General features: G+C 56.3%; 1 protein-coding gene across 10 annotated transcripts in view; it reads right to left on the reverse strand.

The window, feature by feature from the left end:
• Positions 1-19,899, reverse strand: part of SRCIN1 (SRC kinase signaling inhibitor 1) — an 80,670-nt gene that overhangs the window by 13,769 nt on the left and 47,002 nt on the right. For 3 of the 10 annotated variants that reach the window (XR_009215095.1, XM_032163404.2, XM_032163408.2), the window contains exons 13-21: positions 18,877-19,052; positions 13,377-13,507; positions 13,099-13,246; positions 12,532-12,778; positions 11,801-12,035; positions 9,386-9,540; positions 8,887-9,039; positions 8,089-8,211; positions 4,161-4,307 (exon numbers count right to left, since the gene is read on the reverse strand). Coding sequence is in view for 6 of the 10 variants with exons in the window: in XM_032163404.2 (XP_032019295.1) it covers positions 4,161-4,307; positions 8,089-8,211; positions 8,887-9,039; positions 9,386-9,540; positions 11,801-12,035; positions 12,532-12,778; positions 13,099-13,246; positions 13,377-13,507; positions 18,877-19,052 (1,515 nt within the window). In the remaining 4 variants the exon portion in view is untranslated. The other 7 variants (XR_009215096.1, XR_009215097.1, XR_009215098.1 and 4 more) reach the window with 4 other exon arrangements.

Consider the following 19,899-nt stretch of genomic DNA (forward strand, 5'->3'; position numbering starts at 1 on the left):
ACTCGCTAAACACCTGCTCCACTGCCCTTCCCCTAGGGAGTCACAGCCTCCTGCTCTGAGATGTCCATGGGTACCTCGGCATCCCTTGTTTTCTCCCTCAATCCTCTGGTGTCGTGCTTTCCTTAAAGTCTCTTCCTCTGGGGCTGGACGCAATGGCTCACGCCTGTAATCCCAGCACTTTGGGAGGCCGAGGCAGGCGAATCACTTGAGGTCAGGAGTTCAAGACCAGCCTGGCCAACATGGTGAAACCCCACCTCTACTAAAAATACAAAAATTAGCCGGGCATGGTGACACACACCTGTAATCTCAGCTACTCGGGAGGCTGAAGCAGGAGAATCGCTTGAGCCTGGGAGGCAGAGGTTGCCGTGAGCCGAGATCACGCCACTGGACTCCAACCTGGGCAACAGAGCGAGACTCCATCTCAAAAAAAAAAAAAGTCTCTTCATTTGAGCCATCTGAGAAGATAAGCAGTTGTTCAGCAAATCTCTTAGCCCTAATAGAAGAGGGGGTGTCCATAGCTTCAGGTCTACACAAAGCCTTGATCCTTGCAAGCCTGGGAACCTGGCTCCCGTCCCTCCCTGGGATCTTAAGCACAACATTCACGGGCTTCTCCTCAGTCACTTCCTCTGACTACTCTGTGGGGTCAGGCGCTGCTGCAATGCAGCTCCATCTTAGAACTTTCTTACTCCCAATTTCTGTGTCCCGGATCCCAGCACTTCTAGTCCCCTCTATCTAAACATTGTCAAAGATAGCTTAGACTCACTGGATGAAGGAGAGGCCTTGCGCACCACCACCCCCATCTCCGCCCCACCCCCGCCCGCCGCCGTAGAGCTCACTGTGGTTTTCCAAGCTCTCTCCTGTACCTGGCATTATGTGAGCTCGGGACCAGGCTGGGTACTTCTGTCCCCATTGTACAGACGAAGAAAGGGCCTGAGAAGACATAGGGCTTTGACCAAGGCCACAGGCTGAGCTGGTGTGGAGCATGCCCCGCCAGTGACCCGCGTGGCTGGAGTACACCGAGGGTGTGGGGTGGAGGGGCAGGGTGAGCTGAGGCTGCTGTGAAGGGCCCTGGGCTTCACATGAAGGATTTGAGTTTATCATCTGCCAGGGGCCGGGGCAGGGATTTTAAGCTGGCAGGGGTGTGTGTGTGTGTGTGTGTGTGACACACACAGAGACAATCAAATCTGCATTTTACAAAGTTCCCTCCCCACCCCCAGGTCTTGGGAAATCAGTTAGAGGTGACAGAAGTCACAAGGAGATCTTAGAAGACCATGCATGTTGGTAGTGAGACATCGATGGTTTTCCCTTGCTTCTCTATACTTTACTGTTGAAAATTTCCACAGGGAGGCGGGTGGCGGCGGCTCACACCTGTAATCCCAGCAGTTTGGGAGGCTGAGGTGGGCGGATCATGAGGTCAGGAGTTCAAGACCAGCCTGGCCAACATGGTGAAACCCCATCTCTACTAAAAATGCAAAAATTTAGCTGGGCGTGGTGGTAGGCACCTGTAATCCCAGCTACTCGGGAGGCTGAGACAGGAGAATCCCTTGAACCCAGGAGGCAGAGGTTGCGGTGAGCTGGGATCGCGCCATTGCACTCCAGCCCGGGTGACAGTGCGAGACTCTGTCTCAAAAAATAAAATAAAATAAAATAAAATAAAATAGAATAAAATAAAATAAAATTTCCACAGGAAACATTTATTACTTTACAAGGAAGAAACCATGTTTATAAGAAAGGCTACTGGAGCACTGGAAGTGAGACAGGGGCACGGAGGGGCTTAGGAAGGCTGGGGGTGGGCGACCCTTCCTGAGGGAGACAGCAGCTGGGGCAGCCTCGTACAGGCTGGGGCGGCGGGGTCGGGGAAGCATTATGTCTGGACGCACACGTGAGAGGAGACTGGGGATGCCCGGGGAAGCGTGTGTGGGTGACTGGAGCTCAGAATGGAGACCTGGGTGGGGGCAGGGACTAAGCAGTGCCTGGTGCCTGAGGAGAGGAAGGCATGGTGTGAGGAGAAGAGGCTGAGGAGTGGGGCACAGGAAAGGGAAGAGGAAGGCAAAGGAGAGTCGCCCAGGCAGGGTGCAGTGGCTCACGCCTGTAATTCCAGCACTTTGGGAGGCCAAGGTGGGAGGATCACCTGAGCTCAGGAGTTTGAGACCAGCCTGGCCAACATGGTGAAACCCTGTCTCTACTAAAAATACAAAAATTAGCCAGTGTGATAATTAGCCTGTAGTCCCAGCTGCTCGGGAGGCTGAGGCACGAGAATCACTTGAACCCAGGAGGCAGAGGCTGCAGTGAGCCGAGATCACACCACTGGACTCCAGCCTGGGAGACAGAGCAAGACTCTGTCTCAAAAAATAGAGGGAGTCACCCAGAAAGGAACCCGGAGGCTCAGGGTGGAGGCTGGGGAGAGGATGCTGAGGAACAGAGGGTCTGCATAGCCCTATGCAGGTGTTGGGGGGTCTCCAAGGCCACATGCTGCAGAGCAGTGGGGGAGGGGGGTGGAAAGAGCCCATCTCGATGCCACTGGAGACCCAGGCAAGCCTGGAGATGGGGTGGAGGCTGGGCCATAAAGGCATGAGGCTGACACCACAGCCGAGGAGCTGGGCTCTGGGGAGCGAGGGACTATGGTGGCAAACAGTGCAGCATCATTAGAGCCAAGGGAAGGGCCTGCTGGAGAGGCTGAAGCACTTTGTGGTGGGGAGGGAGGCAGTCTGGACTTGTGTCCTGCCCCCCACTTGCCAGCCGTGTGGCCTTGGATTAAGCCTCAGTTTCCCCACCTGTCAGATGTGGGTAATAGACCTTCCTCAGTGTGGTGAGTGTGAGATGAGATAACGCGCGTGCCTGGCCCCAGCGAAAGCTCTGTCAGTGTCAGCTGCTCTGCTGGGCACCCAGGAGGGTCCAGCCTGGCAGTAGCAGGAAAAAGATCTGGAGGTGGGGCTCGCAGGGTGTCTGGGGGCCATGAGGAGGCAGGTGGGAGCTGTGGAGAGGCTGCGGCGGGGCTGGAGGGCTGCTTTTTGAGAAATTCTCCTGGGAGCCAGTAGGGAGGCAGGGCCTTGGGTGCCCAGGGCTGTCCCAGGGCCAGTGCAGGGAAGAGTTCCAACATTCCTAGGTCCCGATCCTGGCTGTGATGCCACCTTGCTGTGCACCTTTGGGAAGCCCCTCTCCTTCTCTGAGCTGTCCCCTCATCTGAAAAAGAGATGGACTCACCCATCTCTAACCTCTTGCCTCTGAGTCTAGAACCTTCTTTAAGTGAGAGCATCTGGACATATCACAGCCCCCACCCTCACACCCAGAATGGGCCTGTCATACGGGAGCTGCTCATAAATATTCACTGAATCAAACGAGCACACTAAGGGTCTCTCACAACATCTAGGTCCAGGAGCCACCCTGCAGCCTCTGACCAGGCCACAAGGGCAGTAAACACCCATGGGTGAGGTGTGTCCACTCTCCACACAGCCCCCGTGCCTGCTCATTAGATCTGAAAGAGATTGCGGCATCCCTGCAATTCCTGCTGCACCCCTACCCTTCCTGAGGGCCAAAGTGCCTCGCCCTGTCCCCACCCCACCTTGCAAAGATGGGAGGTGACCCCACTGAAACCCAAACACAAGGCTGAAAAGCAGATGCAAAGTTGGCTTCTCCCTTGGCTAGGGGTGGCCTAAGAGCTAAGAGGGAGACCGGGATAAGAGTGGGGCCCTGAATAGCAGAGCCCTGGGAAGAGGGAGAGGGAAGCGGAGAGAGAAACAGAGTGGCAGGAAGCAGAGGGCCACAAAATCCCCCTTCTACACCCCAGGGTAGGCCAGGCCTGAGAAGGGACCCAGACGTTGGGGCTGCTGGAGTCACAAACCCGCTCGCTCACCCCTTCTCCAGGAGCCAGCAGTGGCAGCTGGAGACGAGTCTTCTCTGTGTCTGAGTGAGGGAACTCCTGACAGGGGAGGTGCCTGGTTGAGAACTCATGTGCTAATGGAGATCCAAAGCTCCGGGATCGGGAGGAGGAGGGAGAAGATGGTTCAGGGGGTGGGTGGGGCAGTCCTGGCAGGGAAGGTCTGTCTGGGCAGAGGCTGGGAAAGCTGGTCACGGGAGCAGGGGCAGGAGATGCCCAGCGGGGCAGGGGCCCGGCATGCAGCAGAGTGGGCCTGGGTGGCCCCCACAGTCCCCACCCTCACCTGCTGCTGGGCCTGGATCCGCATGTACTCGGCCCTCTGCTTGCCATGTTTGCTTTTGTCGGGGCTGCCCGCCTGGCCCTGGGCCACCTTCAGCCGAGAGGCCCCCGGAGTCACCACTTTCATGGGTGGTACACTGCCTCCGCCACTCTGCAGGAAGAGGAACAGGGTTGCAGTTGCAGGGTCCACGTGGGGTGAATCACACAGGAACCCTAGCACTGGGTGGGGTCTTGGGGCTGGGACCTCCTCAGTGGAGCCCTTTGAGACCTGGACACCCATCTCTGGCTCCACATCCGAGTCCAGAACCCAGGTCCACCCTCTGAGTCCCCATTTATGGTCTCCCTGCAGGAGAGGGGTGGGGCCCCAGCCAGTTTCCCAAAGGCTCTTGAGGGAGAGCTCTTCGGTGGCTTCCTTGAGTAGCTCAGGGGCAGCTGATGCCCTCCCTGGGAGCCTCTACTAAAGTGAGCATCCCCAGCAGCAACCCCACTCCCAGCAAGGGGCACCATCTGGACCTGGGTGCACATGCCAGCAAGGGGCTCTCTGTAATGGCACACAGAGCAGAGGGGCAGCCCCAGGCCCACATCCTCCTCCTAAGGGGAGGATGGAGGTGAGGTCTCCCTAGGGATGGGCAAGCTTGGCTCCCATGAACCTCCCCAAGTACCGGGCCTGCCCATGGGACACTGGGGATCCAGAGGCGCAAGCAGAGAGATGACAGAGACAGAGAGTCAGAGACAGGAGGGGGAGGGGAGCATGGGGATGGAAGGTGGGGAGAGAACTTTATTTGTTGGTTTACAGATACAGAGCAGAAGGGGAGAGGCCCTGGTTCTTGCCAAGGCTGGGGATTGGCCGGCCCCTGGGTAGGCCAGCTTCCCAGCCTCCCCCGGACTCTGCCTGCAAACCCTGCTCTGGCACCAGGCTCCCAGGAGAGTGGTAAGAGCTGAGAGAAGGCCGGTGGGAGGAGGGGGCTGGCGTGGCATTTCTGCTGCCCCCTACACTGTCTGACTCTGGAAATGGAGGAGGAAGGCAGCAGGGGAGGATGAAGAGGGGGCAGCCACCTGGGGGCCGAGGGGTAGGGGTGGGGGCCTGCCAGGGGACTCCGCGGCAGGGCCTGTGCCCAGGTTGCTCAGGGTGGCTTCCAGCTCCCGGAGCGTCTCCTCCAGGCTGTCCATCTGCTGGGCAGTGGCGCCCCACGTGATGCAGCCTGAGTTGGCAGCAGCCTGGCCCTGGTGCCCCCTACTGCAGGTTTGGGCATCATGTCCAGAGTCCTTGAGGATCTCCTCTGGGTAGATGTCAGCAGTAGAGGTCTCTGGAGTCCCATCCTGGGCTGGTCCCTGAGGACACGGTACCCTGGCTCCTCCATCCTCTAGGCTGCTGCCTCCTCCACCCAGTCTCTTCAGAGCTGCCCCTTCCTTCCAGGGCATGAAGCTGCTCCTCGGCCCAGAAGTCTCCCCCACTACCCCTGGCGGGGCCTGTGGACCATCCCAGCCCCTCCCGCTGTCAGCCAGGGTCTGAGGTCTCGGGGTGGGAGCTGTCCTGGGTCCCAGTTCCTCAAGTCTGGCCTCTGGCGGGGAGGGAGGGTTGGGGGCACACTCTGTCAAGATGATCCTTGGGACGCGGAAGGCCCTGGGACCTGGGGCAGCCTGCGGGGAGAAGGAAGATGAGGAAGAGTGTGATTCCTACAACCAAACCCCAAGCTAAAACGGGGGTTACAGTTAGGTGAGCCTAGCCCCTTTCTTTTACAGATGGGGAAACTGAGGCAGGGAGGGTCCTGACAGAGGCTACCCAGTAAGTTGGAGGCAAAATTGGGACCCGAATTCAGGTCTTTCCCACCATACCCTACGGCCTCCTACTTTCCAGTAAAGGTGCCGGTTTGGCCAGGGCAGGCACACGTTTACCTTACACCACCCATGTGAGCCTCTGGGAGCCGGGCTCAGGGTTGCTCCCATGAGTGTGCCCATCTGTGCAATGACTCGACACCAAGATGGGGTCGGTGGAGGATGAAGTGAGCTCGCTGGGCATGTTGTGAGTGCTTCATAAATATTAGCTATTTGTTGAAATGGATGGAATGGCCGAGACCTTTGGCCCAGTGTGGGCAGAGATGACATGTTAGCCTCTGGCATCTCAAACCAGAGACTTCTGGTCTACCCCAACTTTGTGTGCTCTCTCCAAGAGCTTCACAGCTAGAAGGGGTGGGGCTTGCCCCCTGCCAAATCCTCTGTGGCACACACACTCGGGCAAAGCTCCCTTGGGCACCTGCTCCGGTACCAGCATCTCTGGCCCCGGCCTCAGTGAGGGCACAGAGGGAAGCCCCAAGTACCACTCCCCGATGTGAGTGAATCCTGGTCTAACTCTGAGCACCAGGCTTGTGCCAGGTGCCGTCACATACTTCCTCACCTTCAGTGCCTACCTTAACCTGTGAAGGGACTGCTGCTCTCACCAGGGCGAGGGAGGTTACACACTTCACCCAAGGCCACCCACCCACAGCTAGTTAGTGGCAGAGTCTGGATTTGAACCCAGATAGTCTGACTCCAAGGCCAGTGCTCCTTCCACTAAAGGGAGCCGTGGGGAGATGGGAGGGGGCAGCAGGGACCCCCAACCACCCCCTCCCAAAGGAACCCATCCAGCCTTGCCACCTGCTTACCTGGAAGTGGGGGGTGCTGACTGGGAAGGCAGAGGGCAACCTCACGCTCGCCCGGCTCCGTTGCCCGGTGCTGCCACAGGATGCAGAGGGTCGGCCAGGGGCAAAAGGCCTTGTCCACTGGGCCCCTCAGGATGGGCTCCCAGAGCCGGAAAGGGGCAGGGCTTGGATGGGAGGGGCCAAAGTGCCAAGGGCATGGCCAGCCCAGGAGGCGCCCCTTCCATACAGCTCCTCCTAGAGGTTCCTTGCACTGCTCTGTGCCCATCCTCTGCCCAGCAGAAGGCACTGTCCACTATCTGATGCCCCTCTGTTCCTCCCCCGCCAGGAAACCAAAGTGCCAACAGGCCTCCAGCCAGGTCAGAAATCAGGTGGCCACCAGACAGAGCCCGCTGTGGGCCAGGGAGCCCCAGATAGGGAGTGTGTGCACATGGGAGGCTCTCCTTCCCCAGAGCGAAGGCCCCCCTGCCTCAACCTGACCTGGCAGAGAGAGAATCCCGGACCTTCCCCCTCCGCTCCTCCCCAAGCACAGTCCCCAGGGGCAGGGTGCAGACAGCAGGTTCATCCCCCAATTCCCAGGAAAGAATAAAGAGGAAATAAGTGCAGCAGGACAGCAGCAAGGACTGATGTTAGAGAGAAGGAAGAATTTCCCAATGCCAAAAGAACCAGCAGCCAAGGAATGGCATAGCTTTCCTCCATTCCAGGCTCTCTGTCCAAGAGAGCAACGTAGGCCCTGGGGCTAGTGAGACTGTAGATGAGCCTACCCCTGTGGTGTCCTGGCCCCCAGCGCAAGGCATAGATTCTAGGGGAAAAACAGAGCCCCTCCCCAGCACAGGCAGCAGAGCAGCGAAGATGGAGGTGGGGGCTAGGCAAGGGCTCAGGACAAGGTCAGATTTTGAGTTGGACCCAAAGTAATCTGTGAGCAAGATCCAAACTCCAATCTTGGCCACACTCAGCCTTTGGGCCAGACCTAAGCTCAGACGCAAACCAGAACAAAATACTCAGGCCTCCATCAGCAAGCCCGTGAGAAAATGCAGACACAAGGGGCCGCCAGATGCCCAGGCTGCTGGAGTCTCAGGGAGCCCCCCAGCAGGCAGCGGGGAGGAAGGGTTATGCACCTGTCCTTGGAGTGGGGGAGGGGTGAGTCCACATATAATGCTGTGGCAGTGGATGTGGCCATGGTGGGACTTGGGACGGTGACTGGCGTTTTAGCGGGTTAGCGTGGGAGGTGAGGAGAGGAAGCTGTGGGGGCACAGGCAGAGAGAGAGCTGTGAGAAGTGGGAGCAGCCCCGTTACCTTCCGTGTAGGGCCTGGGGCTGAGCCCCCGGGGGACCCCAGGTCCTGGGGGGACAGCAAGGTGGGGATCAGCTGGCGGCGGGGCGTGGGGGGGAGGGAAGACACTGAGCTTCTCTCAAACACCTGGGGAGCAGAAGGTGGGGGCAGGTTTGGAGGAGGGGGCACCAGGGAGGATGGGGGTGCTGGCCTGTGGCCCCGGCACCCTTGGGGAGGGTGGCCTGGGATGGCATCGGCCCCCAGCCTCACCCCTTGGTCCCTTGCCATGGCTGCCGGCCCTCTCTGCTCTCATCTGGTCACCTCAGAGCCCTGGTAGTTCAGGTCTCCTGCACTGGGGCTGGGGGTGGCTGAGAACGCTTGAGTGTGGTGACTGACACCACTGGGAGAGTCAAGGCATGGGGCATGAGAGTCTCAGAGCTCTGTCCTCAGAATATTCAAGTATGGGGGTCTCAAGCATGAGCTGATCTCGGAACACTGGGGGATGGGGGTCTCCAAACTCGGTCATCTCAGAATCTTCGGATATGGGGCTTTCAGAGTGCAGGAGGTCTGGGGATACTTGGGGGGGACTCAGAGACTACAATTAAAAAACTCAAACCTGCAAGGAGAGAAGACTTTAGACCCCCACCCCTCATTTCACAGTGGAGAAGAAATGGAGGCAAAAGGCTGGGGTCTGAACAGCCAGCGCTCCACAGGGAGCCCGAGAGCCCATCTTCTGCCTCATCCTGTCACCTGGCCTGGGGGCAGCCTGGGAGGGAAGGGTGCCTGGCTGAGACCTTGGGGGCCAGGTGTGCCCTGACCTACCTCTAGCTCTGCGATGATGCGATCCTCGTCATCCTCGTCCTTGATGGCCGAGGCCATGATGGGTGGTGTGGAGGCTGGGCGGGCCACCTCGGACACAGCCCGGCGCAGCTTCACCTGGGGCTTCTGCACCTCCAGCTCCTCGGACTCGGCCTTCTGCAAGGACCGGGACTCCTGTCAAGGCCAGGCTCTGCCCCACTTCAGCACCAGCTCACCTCCCAGGCCCCATCCCCCATCCACCCCAGCTTCTCGTCTGCTACTTCTGCTGCTACACCCCTGCCAGGGTGTCCCTCAACAGACAGGGGCCTGGCATGGAATTAAGGCAAATACACATACCTAGAATCTCCAACTAGCAGGACAAAGTCGCCACCGGCCACTCCCTCTTTCCTTCCATGTTCTCTGAGAAAGGGGTCTCTTTCCCACCCCACAGGGTCTCCAGAAGTCATCTGAGGCTTCATCCTAACTCAGTCCCCTGGCCCTCTGTCTGAGGTGGGAGTGGTACCTTGATGAAGGCCGAGTCCTTCTTGCTGGTGACCACCACCTCTCCGGTGCGTGTGGTGGTCAGGCCGTGGGAGGAGGGGAAGCTCCGGCGGGGAGGGGGCGGCGGGGGCGACTTGGAGGGCTTCTCCGTGCGGTATCGGGGCACTGTCAACTCATCTGCAGGCACCAAGGGGCTGGGGGTCAGCAGGCCTGCAACCTTGGAGTCAGTGCACTACCTCTAACTTGAAGGGGATAAACTTTGCTTCTTCCTCCAGGGAGGACCAGGAGGAGGTGAGAGGAAAGCCTGGGGGCAAGAACACAGGGCCCCTCCTTCTCTTACCTCCTCCTGCACACAAGCCCCAAGCCCTGTCCCTCTCCTGACAGCACTCTTGCTACTCCAAGTGTGGTCTGTGGACCAGCAGCACTGGCAGCACCTGGAAGCTTGTCAGAACTGCAGCTCAGGCCCCACCTCTGGGCTGCTGAGCCAGAATCTGGTTGAACAGATCCTGGGGTGACGGACACACATTCAAGTTAGAGAGGTGCTGCTCTAACCACCTCCTTCCCACTGCCCCTCACCCTTGCCTCAGCTCAGCTCTCCATCTCTCCTCCAGGGATCCTAGCCCCTCCCACTGGGCTCTCCTCTCCCCCAATTTGTCCTCCAGCCCTGTTTCCAGGGTAACCTGCAGAGAGGTCACTCTAACCATTCCCCTGCCTTTGATCTTGCAGTGGCTCCCCATCACCCCAAACCATGTCCAAGCTCCTTAGGCCAGCACCTCTGCGCCTGCCAAGCTTTCAGCCTCAGCTCTGCTTGCTGCTCCCCAGGTTGGACCCTGTTCAGGCCATGTCACACACACACCTCCAGGCGTTTGCACACGCCGTTCCCTCACCCTGGAGTACCCTCTCTCACTGGCTAGGGAAGTGCCCACTCATTTGCAAGACTTCAGTGAAAAGTCACCTCTTTAGGGAAGCCTTCCTGCCCTCCTAGGGCCTCCCCTAGGACTGCACAGTACCGGCATTCACCTCTGCTATTACATTTAGCACCTGCATTCTATTTCTGGTTTACATACTAGGCATGGCCTGGCACAGATTTCTTTTTTTTTTTTTTTTTTTTTTTTGAGACGGAGTCTCACTCTGTCGCCCAGGCTGGAGTGCAGTGGCGCAATCTCGGCTCACTGCAAGCTCCGCCTCCCGGGTTCATGCCATTCTCCTGCCTCAGCCTCTCTGAGTAGCTGGGACTACAGGCGCCCACCACCACGCCCGGCTAATTTTTTTGTATTTTTAGTAGAGACGGGGTTTCACCGTGGTCTCGATCTCCTGACCTCGTGATCCGCCCGCCTCGGCCTCCCAAAGTGCTGGGATTACAAGCGTGAGCCACCGTGCCTGGCCTGGCACAGATTTCTTAATCATTTTGAGCCTATGTCATCCTCTGTAAAATGGGAATAACTACCGTATCTGCCTCCCGAGCTTGTTATAAAATTACAAGGATGAGGCCGGGCGTGGTGGCTCACGTCTATAATCCCAGCACTGTGGGAGGTCAAGGTGGGTGGATCACGAGGTCATGAGATTGAGAGCATCCTGGCTAACATGGTGAGACCCCATCTCTACTAAAAACACAAAAAAATTAGCCGGGCGTGGTGCAGGCGCCTGTAGTCCCAGCTACTCGGGAGGCTGAGGCAGGAGAATGGCGTGAACCCGGGAGGGGGAGCTTGCAGTGAGCCAAGATTGTGCCACTGCACTCCAGCCTGGGCGACAGAGACAGACTCCGTCTCAAAAAATAAAAATAAATAAAAAATAAAAAATAAAAATAAAATTATAAGGATGACTACATTAAAAGCAATGGAACAGTTCTTATCACAGAGTAAGTGCTTGATAAACACAAATGTCAGTGTTATTCCCCCCACTAAATTTTGAGCTCTTTGAAAGCAAGCCCTGTCTTATTTCCATATCTCCAGCACCTAGCACACAGTAGGTGCTTAACAAATATGCATTGCAGGAATGAATAAAATGAAGGAATGATGACTGCCACTTCTGGTCTGGATTTCTGCCACTCCCGGGACCATGACTCAGGCTGGGGACCATGGGAACTGTGTCAGTATCAGCAGTATCAGCGCTCAACCCGCCCTCAAGACAGCCTGGTTTGTGGCATGCTCCCAGCCAAGACGTGGAGGCGGATGACTCTGCCTGGACTTGCTCCCTGCCTGGTCCTCTCAGTGGCTCCCTTCCCAAGACAGTGGGAAAAGCTGGGATGGAGTCCAGCTCGCCCTGTCCTTCTGGGTCCCAGTCTCCCTTTAGTGGCGGCTGATGTCCCAGGGCCTCCCTTGTCTGGCAGCCCAACCACAACCATCTTGAGATCCCAGTGCCTCCCCCATCAGCCTGAGTTCCTGAGGAGGCCACGCCCCCATGCTGGGCTCCTCACCAGCCCTACTACTCCCCATACCTGAGCCCCTCCTCCCACTGGGCTCCGTTCGGGGGGCTGCCTTCTGGCCGTGGGGGGCCTTGGGGGGCTTGTGATCTGGAGTGGGGGCCGGGCCTGGATGGGCCTTGCTGGCACAGTCCAGGTCAGGGATGGCCTTGAGCAGCTCTGCCTGTGTCTCTTCCAGCAGCCGGTTGATGTCCTTGGCACTGTACTGGGTCAGGGCTGCCCGCTTCTCCTCCCAGTCTCGCTCTGCAGCCTTAAGAGGGAGCCAGGAGTCAGGACCGAGGTAGCTCTCCCACTCCAGGACCTCTGGGGCCTCAGCCTCCTTCCCCAAGCCACACAGGCAAGGAATAGAAAACGAAGCCTCATATTTGATCCCACCTCCAGGAAGACCCTTTGACTTCTCGTGGGTATCACATGGCATCCCCATGGGTAGGAATGCCACCCTCATTATATACTATATTCGTGATAAACTTAGATCTATTTCTGGGCATTCTATTGTTTCACTGACTACATAGTCTATTCTTGGGCAAACATCATACTGCTTTGATTATTGTAGCTTTATAATATGCTTTCTGTCTAGGAGGGCTAATGTCACCCTCATTATGCTTCTTAGACTTCCATTAGGGCACTGACCCTCCTCCCCCAAGGAAAAAGACCCACAGGATTGGCACTCCCCACTCTAGGAAGGATGGTCGTAAGAATGTGTGAACCTGGCTCATGGCCCCACCCACAATCCCTGGCCCCAGCACCTCGACAGACACAGCTTTGTCCACGCTTCTCTTGCCAGGAGTGTCCAGGCCTTTGGTGGGGTTGCCCCCTTTGGGGGTAAGAGAGGCTCCTTCAGCTGGCCCGCTCAGCTCATGCAGGTTCAGCGGGGGGCTGGGGGGTGGCATTTCGAAGTCCACGCTCTTGTTGAAGTCAGTCTCTGCCGTCACTTTCTTGGGGGATTGACTCAGGAGATTGTTGGAGGGTGGCCACACACCCTCATCCACTTGCCTGGGGTTGGGAGAGTTGGGAGCAGCTGTGAGGCCAGCAGGTGGTGACCCTTCTGCAGGAAGGCTGCCTGAGGGAGGTGGGGTGGGAGGCAGGCTCTGGGATGCTGCAGGAGAGGTGGGAGGGCCTGGGGAGGAGTGACTGCCCCTGGTATGAGGAAGCCAGGTCTACAGCATGCAGGGGTCACAGGGCAGAGCTGAGGTGCCAGTCCAGTCGGCACGCCAGTGACCTTTGGGGGAGTTGGGGTAAGGGTTCAGTCTGACCTATGGGTCTGGGCCTGGTGTGTGACCCCATGAGAAATCAGAGGTCAGGGACAGAATGACCTTCGGATCTGGGCCAGCGTGTCCGTGACCCCGCGGCAGCGCTTGAGGAGCCCATCCAGGCGCTGGGGCTCCTCCTTCAGGAACTTCACCGCCTCCACCTCCACGCGAAGCACCACCCGCATCTTGCTCTGCAGGCCCGGGAAGTGAGCTGAGGAGACAGGAAGGCGTGAGCTGGGGCCAGAGGGAGCACCACAGACTGGGAGGAAAGGATGGTGGCTGGAGTATGGCAGACTTCCCCGCCCTGAGCAACGTGCTGCATTTGCAGGCCCCAGACCCACCCTTGAGCTCTGTCAGCGTCTCCCCGAGCTGCTTCAGCACCAGTGCCTTCTCCTCCAGCTCAGGGCCGGGCACCAGCCGGTGGTTGTGGGACACGTCCCTCTGGATCTTCTCCACCGATTTCTCCAGGTCACTGCAGCCACAGAGAGACCCTTTCAGCCCTTTTGGCCTGAGATGCCAGCCCAGCCCCCAGAAATTGGGCAGCTGGAAAGAAATCAGGCCACCAGTTGGATCAAAAGTAAAAGCAGGAGGCTGGGCGTGGTGGCTCACACCCGTAATCCCAGTACTTTGGGAGGCTGAGGCAGGCAGATCACTTGAGCCCAGGAGTTCAAGACCAGCCTGGGCAACATAGGGAGACCTCATCGCTACAAAAAAAAATAATAATTAGCTGGGTGTAGTGACAGGTGCCTGTAGTCCCAGCTACTCGGGAGGCTAAGGCAGGGGGATCGCTTGAGCCCAGGAGGTTGAGGCTGCAGGGAGCCGTGATTGTGCCACTGCACTCTAGCCTGAGTGACAGAGGGAGACCTTGTCTCAAAAGCAAACAAACATAAAAGCCAGCCATCAGGCCATATACTCAAGTAAAATCTGCAATGCCAAATCTCAGAGATGAGGAGACTTCAGAAGCGCTCCCTAAGAGGTGCCCTGCACCATCTGCCCCCTTGGAAGCTCTGACCCTCAGCAATATCTGCCTGAGTATCTCTCATTGTAACTTGCATCCCCTGATTCTATTCTGCCAAGGAAGCAGAGAGAACTTGGTTGCCTTTCAAAGAACCAGAGGCAGAGCACGTGCCCCCAGGGAGGTCTCTTGTCTTGGGGGAAACTGCCATGTCCATTGCCCTTCTCTCAAATGATCCAGCCACACAGCCTCTTTCCTGAGGGCCAAAGCTGCTTTAGATTTTCAGCTACTATATGCTGAACTTGTGTCATTTAAGACCCTACATTCTTCTAAAATGTAAATCAGATCAGGTCATCACTCGTGCCATTGAACCCTAAATGGATCCCATCATCCTGAGGCTAACATCCAAACTTTTCAGTGCAGCCAAGAAGGGCAGGAAGGTTGTAGTTGAAAACTTGGTTCTAGAGTCAGACTGATCCAAGCTCCAATCCTAGCTCTGCCCTTGCCAGAGGAGAGATCTTGGGCAAGTTACCTAATATCTCTGGACTTCAACCTCCTCGTCCAAAAAATAGGGATGGTAAGAGTTCCCCGCTAGGCGTGGTGGTTCAAGCCTATAACCCCAGCACTTTGGGAGGCCGAGGCAGGCTGATCACCTGAGGTCAGGGGTTCGAGACCAACTGGCCAATATGGTGAAACCCTGTCTTTACTAAACATACAGAAATTTGCCAGCCATGGTGGCGTGCGGCTGTAATCCCAGCTACTTGGGAGGCTAAGGCAGGAGAATCACTTGAACCCAGGAGGCGGAGGTTGCAGTGAGCCGAGATCGTGCCACTGCACTCCAGCCTGGGCAACAGAGTGGGACTCTGTCTCAAAAAAAAAAAAAAAAAAAAAAGAAAGAAAAAAAAAGAGTTCCCTCTTCATGGGGGCCATCAGGTGGATTGGATGAGCTAATGCAGACGGGAAAGCACGTGGCAAAGGGCTCAGTGCCTGGGAGCTGCTCTTGTTTTCTGTGCTGCTGTAACCCTAGTCCCATCTGGCTTCTGCTTAGAGCCCTTCAGACCTGCTCTGAGGTGCTACATGTGCTGTCCTCTCTGGCTCTTTATAATGCTGTTTTCTCTGCCTAGAATATTCCATTCACGCATACATATACAGGCACACACACACGTGCTAACTCCCACTGATCCTCAGGTCTCAATGGGAAGCTGTCCTCCAGCCCCTCCCCTTGCGGCTGTTGGGTCTGCTTCCTGCCCTCCAAACCGCTGAAGCTCCTGTTGGCTGGCTTGTGCAGCCTTCTGGACTACTAACCCCAGGCAGGCAAAGACCATGTCTTCCAGATTCATCTCCGGTTTCTAGCACCTGGCATGGTGCCTGGTGCAGAGTAGATGTCTGGGAAATAATTGTGGAATGAATAAACAAGGGAGAGAAGGAACTGCTGCCCAGGTAGGTCATCTCAGTTCTGTACTTGAGTCGCTGACATCCCTGACCCACATGCGGGACTTTATACATATTCCTGTCAAATCCCATTGTTGGATTTCAGCTCAATCCAGGTGCAAACAACTTTTGAATTTCAGTTCTACCATCCAACAGATTTGCTCCCCCTTAAAGCTCTGTGTCATCAGCAAATCTTATCAGCACGCCTTACACATCTTCATCCAACTAGCAGGTGAAAAGACAGACTGGGTTGAAGTCAAGGGCAAAAGCTTGTGACTCAGCAGCACTACCAGTTAAAGAGCTATCCTGTATTATGCACTTACTGTATACCAGGTGCCACACTCAGGCCTTGGCTTTCATTACTTTAATTAATCCTCAAAACAAATCCTGGAGGTGGGAACAGTTATTATCTCCAGCTTATACACAGAGAAACAGTGGCTCAGAGCCTAGACTACACATCCCAGCCTCCCTTGCAGTGATAAGTGGCCATTTAACTGAAGTCTACCCAATGGAAGATGAGTGGAAGGGGTACATGCTGCTTCCAAACCTGGCTCACAAAACCTCCCATGTAAGGTCCTCCAGGCTCCTTTCTCCTTTTTCATTGGTTGGAAACTCTCTGGGTGATCTTGGAAAACACATGTTGAAGACGGCAGAACTTCCATCAGCCTGGGTCCCTGAATGACTGTGTGGAGAAGAGCCACCCGCCTAACCCACCCAGTACTGTTCCATGAGAAAGATATGTTTATTACTTTTGAATTATTAAACAATTTGGGAGCTTATTTGTTATAGGAAGCTACCCTAATTAATTAGCTATCCTAACTAAGACTCTGGCATTTAAAAAAAAGGAAAAAAAGATATTCAGATATTCAAAGAGATTAACTAGTTAGTTCAAGGTCATACAGCTATTTTGTGGCAAAGCAGGATCTACTCACATCTGACATCAGCCATTGGTTCTGCTGCATCTCATTTCCACACTAGACCAACATCAGCCACGCTGCCCCCAATCCATATACTGTCCTAGCCCAGCCCTCGCTCTACCACATGGGAAAGAACAACTCCCCTGCTCATGTGTGTGACACCTGACTGGTCCAGGCTGTACCAGTTTTATAAAATGGTCACTCCCAAACATCACTCAGAGGGGGAGGAAACTCTCATGTAAAGGACTCGAATAAGCCTTCAGGAGATGACAACACTGCAATTCTCAGGCAGGAGGGACTAGGCCTCCCTAAGCTCAATCAGTAACTTGATTTTCTGATCATCCAATCTGCCAAAGTTGGGGGGCCTCTAACCTGGGCAAGCTCTGCAAATGAGTCCCAGGCCAGCCAGTCTAGACACTGGATTAAAAAGTGGCTAGGCTTTCCAAACCCAGGTTTAGTCCTGGAGGGGTCAAGAGGGGAGAGTCAAAATGGAACCAGCTAAATAATTTATGGGGCCCAATGCCAAATGATAGTGTTACCTCTAATTTAAAAATTATTAAGAATTTCAAGATGGCAACAGCAGAGCATTACACCAATCATGGGGCCCCTCTGAGCATGGGGCTCTGCGTGACTGCACAGGTGGCATACCTAGAAAGCTGGCCCTGGGTTAGGCAAAGGTGGATTCCAGGACCTAAAAGGTCTCAGTCAGCAGAGGCTGCACCTAAAGGCAGTGACCAGACAGACCTTAAGTGCTGGGCTAGATGGACAGGTGAGTGAGTCAAGCTGAATGAAACAGAACCAGTTTTAACTTCCAGCAAGTTGCCAGGAAAGAGGAAGTGGTATAGCAAATTGGAGCAAGAGTAAGTGTGCAGGAACTACGGCCAGAGTGTGGGGCAGGGGGGGCTGCAGGGTTAAAGCCTGGGAAGGCTATGGGAGCTGGGCAGGGAGGGCCTTCATGGCCAGGTTGGAGCCCAGTATCTGCCCAACCCAGAAGAGGCAGGAGTCCCCTTTCAGGAGGATGGAGAATCCTGCCAGAAACAGTACTGCAGGTCCCAAGCTCTCTGAGTAATGGGTTTGATAATGGGGCAGGGGGTGGGGAGTCTGTGTTCCTGAAGAACCAAGGCCCTCAGGGAGCCAAGGACCAAACACTTATAATGATGGTAGCATAAATCTCTCCTTTCGTATCTTTTGGCTCTGTGCTTTTAGATCTCCTTTAATTTTCCTTTAATGTCCCGGTAAAGTTCCTTTTGAAAATTCCAACCCCCCTCCTCTGGGCTGAATGAAAAGGGACAAGGAAAGGATAGAAAATCTGGAGAAATGGAATTCCCTGGGTGAGGAGAGATGGCACCTACCAGTCTGCTTGGAGATCTGGCTGGAGTCCTCACTAAGTTATCACACCTAGAGTGATGGGGTGGCCCCTTACCCTATTTCAGCCACATGGTGTCATGGGAATTGTTGCCTTGGGCCTTGCTAAAATGCACATGTACCACTAGGCTATGTGGGCCCCAGGCTGAGGAGCAGCGACCCATCTCAAGGAGCCCGTTGCAAGAGGCTCATTTATGACTTAGAGAGGAAGCTGGGCTCCAAGGAGCAGCCTCTCCTGGCTCCCAGAGTCACTGGCCAGTACAACTCAACCCCTTGTTGAAAAGAGAGGTGAAAAACTTAATGCTGGGTACAGATGAGGACATGGGGCACAGAGAGGGGCAGGAACTGCCCTGATCACTCAGCCCCTCAGTGCTGGCACTGGACTCCAGGTCCTCTAGTGCCCTGTGTCACCAAGAGGGGGCCCACAGGAAGGAGCAGGGCTTCTGTCTCAGATCCTTATTACTGGCGAGGGAAAGCAGGGTGGGGGTGCTCACTCCTTGAATGGACACTGAAAGGCAGCGTCTCCCTTCAAAGGTGCCAGACAATGGAATGGTTGGCCAGACAGCCATTTGCTAAATTTGGATCAGAAGACTGTCTTCTGTTAACCCCTCCATGCCTAAGCATGCGGAGGCAGAGTGTTCGCGATTCCTCCTTCCTTCTGAAAACACTACAGCCCTGTTCCAGCTGCACTAGGAAGGAAGGTGGGTTTTCCTTGGCTATATCTGGACTCAGAGATCAGGGAATCGGATCTTCAATGATGGCTGGTCAGCGCCAGGCTGGAGCAGTGGCGGCACCTGAACTCACTACCCGAGGGTCACTTTGCACGGGTCACAGGCCAAAATGAAAGTAGGCAGAGGGCAGAGGGAAATCAGGCAGCTGGCCGCATGACAGTGAAGCTGCAGGCCACAGGAAGCCTGAGTATGGATCATTATGAAGCAAGACCATAGCAAAAGCAGGCATCAAGCCAGAAAAAAGAAATCAGGAATAATGCCAGCCGGTCATAGGTTTGTGGGTCACAGAGAAATCAGGCCAGAGGAGAATGAAATCAGGCTTCAGAACAGACCAACGCCCCCTGTGATCAGAGGGAAGGGAGCTGCGCCTCCCAGGAAAACCAGGTTGCGGGTCACTCCGGCCGCACCCCCACCCCTCCCTCCGCCGCGGGCCCAGCCTCACTTGAGCTGCTGGGTAATAAGCTCCTCGTCGTTGAGATAACGCAGCCGCTCCTCTTCCACCAGGGTGCGCTGCCGCTGCAGAGGGTCCTCCTGCCGCCGCGCCGCCTCCGACACGCGCATGCTCAGCTCTGCCTCCGTGCGCTTCAGCAGCGCGCGCACCGACTCCTGGTTCTGTAGCTGCGGGACGCACGGACGGATGGACTCGGGTGGGGGGAGCGGAGGCGCGCGGCAGGGGAAGGGCCGGGAGAAGGCGGATAGAGGACTGCCCAATCCAGGGCGGGGCTCTGCAGAAGAAGCGGCTGCTTGGCTCCGCCTCAGGCAGCAGCGAAGGGGTGGGATAGCGAAGGGCAGGGGCAGAGGGCTAAGTTCTGGGGAAGAACAGAGGCAGGAGGAGAACGGATGGGGATCGTGGAGAGGGGAGCTTTAAAATGGGCCATGCAAAGGGGCAGCTGCATGGCTGTGGCCGCGAGCAGGGGTGGTATTGCAGGGGGAGGAGGGCAAGGTTAAGTTCTGGGGAATATGAGGCAGGAGAAGGGGCTGGGAATATTTGCGGGACAGGGTGTATGTAGCCCTATATAGGTAGGTCCCTGCCGACAGTGCGGCCGCATGGCTATGGCTTCCATCATCCCAGAATGGGGACGGGACTGGAATGAAGGACTCAAGCGCTGGCATTTGATAGAGTTTCCATGGCTGGGACAGGAAGACTAAGTTAACGATCCATCCAACCCTGTTCCAAGCCTGAATGGCGGGGGTGGGCGAGATCTTACCCGTTGCCCAGATGGCAATTCTCTGGCCCCTCCCCAGCCTGTCTCTGCTAATTATCCTCACCTGACGGGCCCTGGGCCCGCTTGAGGAGCGGACACGGCGATGCCAAGCTCCTGACAGGTGGGACCATCTGCCAGGCAGGGCCGGGGAGACTGTAGGGGCTCAGGAGGGAGGAGCTGAGCGGACTTGGGGGAAGGGCTCTCGCTTACTCAGGGAAAGGGATGCAGGGCAGAAAGGAACTTGAACTGCCCCGAGGGAT

Source organism: Hylobates moloch, unplaced genomic scaffold (genome assembly GCF_009828535.3).
Source record: "Hylobates moloch isolate HMO894 unplaced genomic scaffold, HMol_V3 SCAFFOLD_10, whole genome shotgun sequence".
Classification (NCBI taxonomy): domain Eukaryota; kingdom Metazoa; phylum Chordata; class Mammalia; order Primates; family Hylobatidae; genus Hylobates; species Hylobates moloch.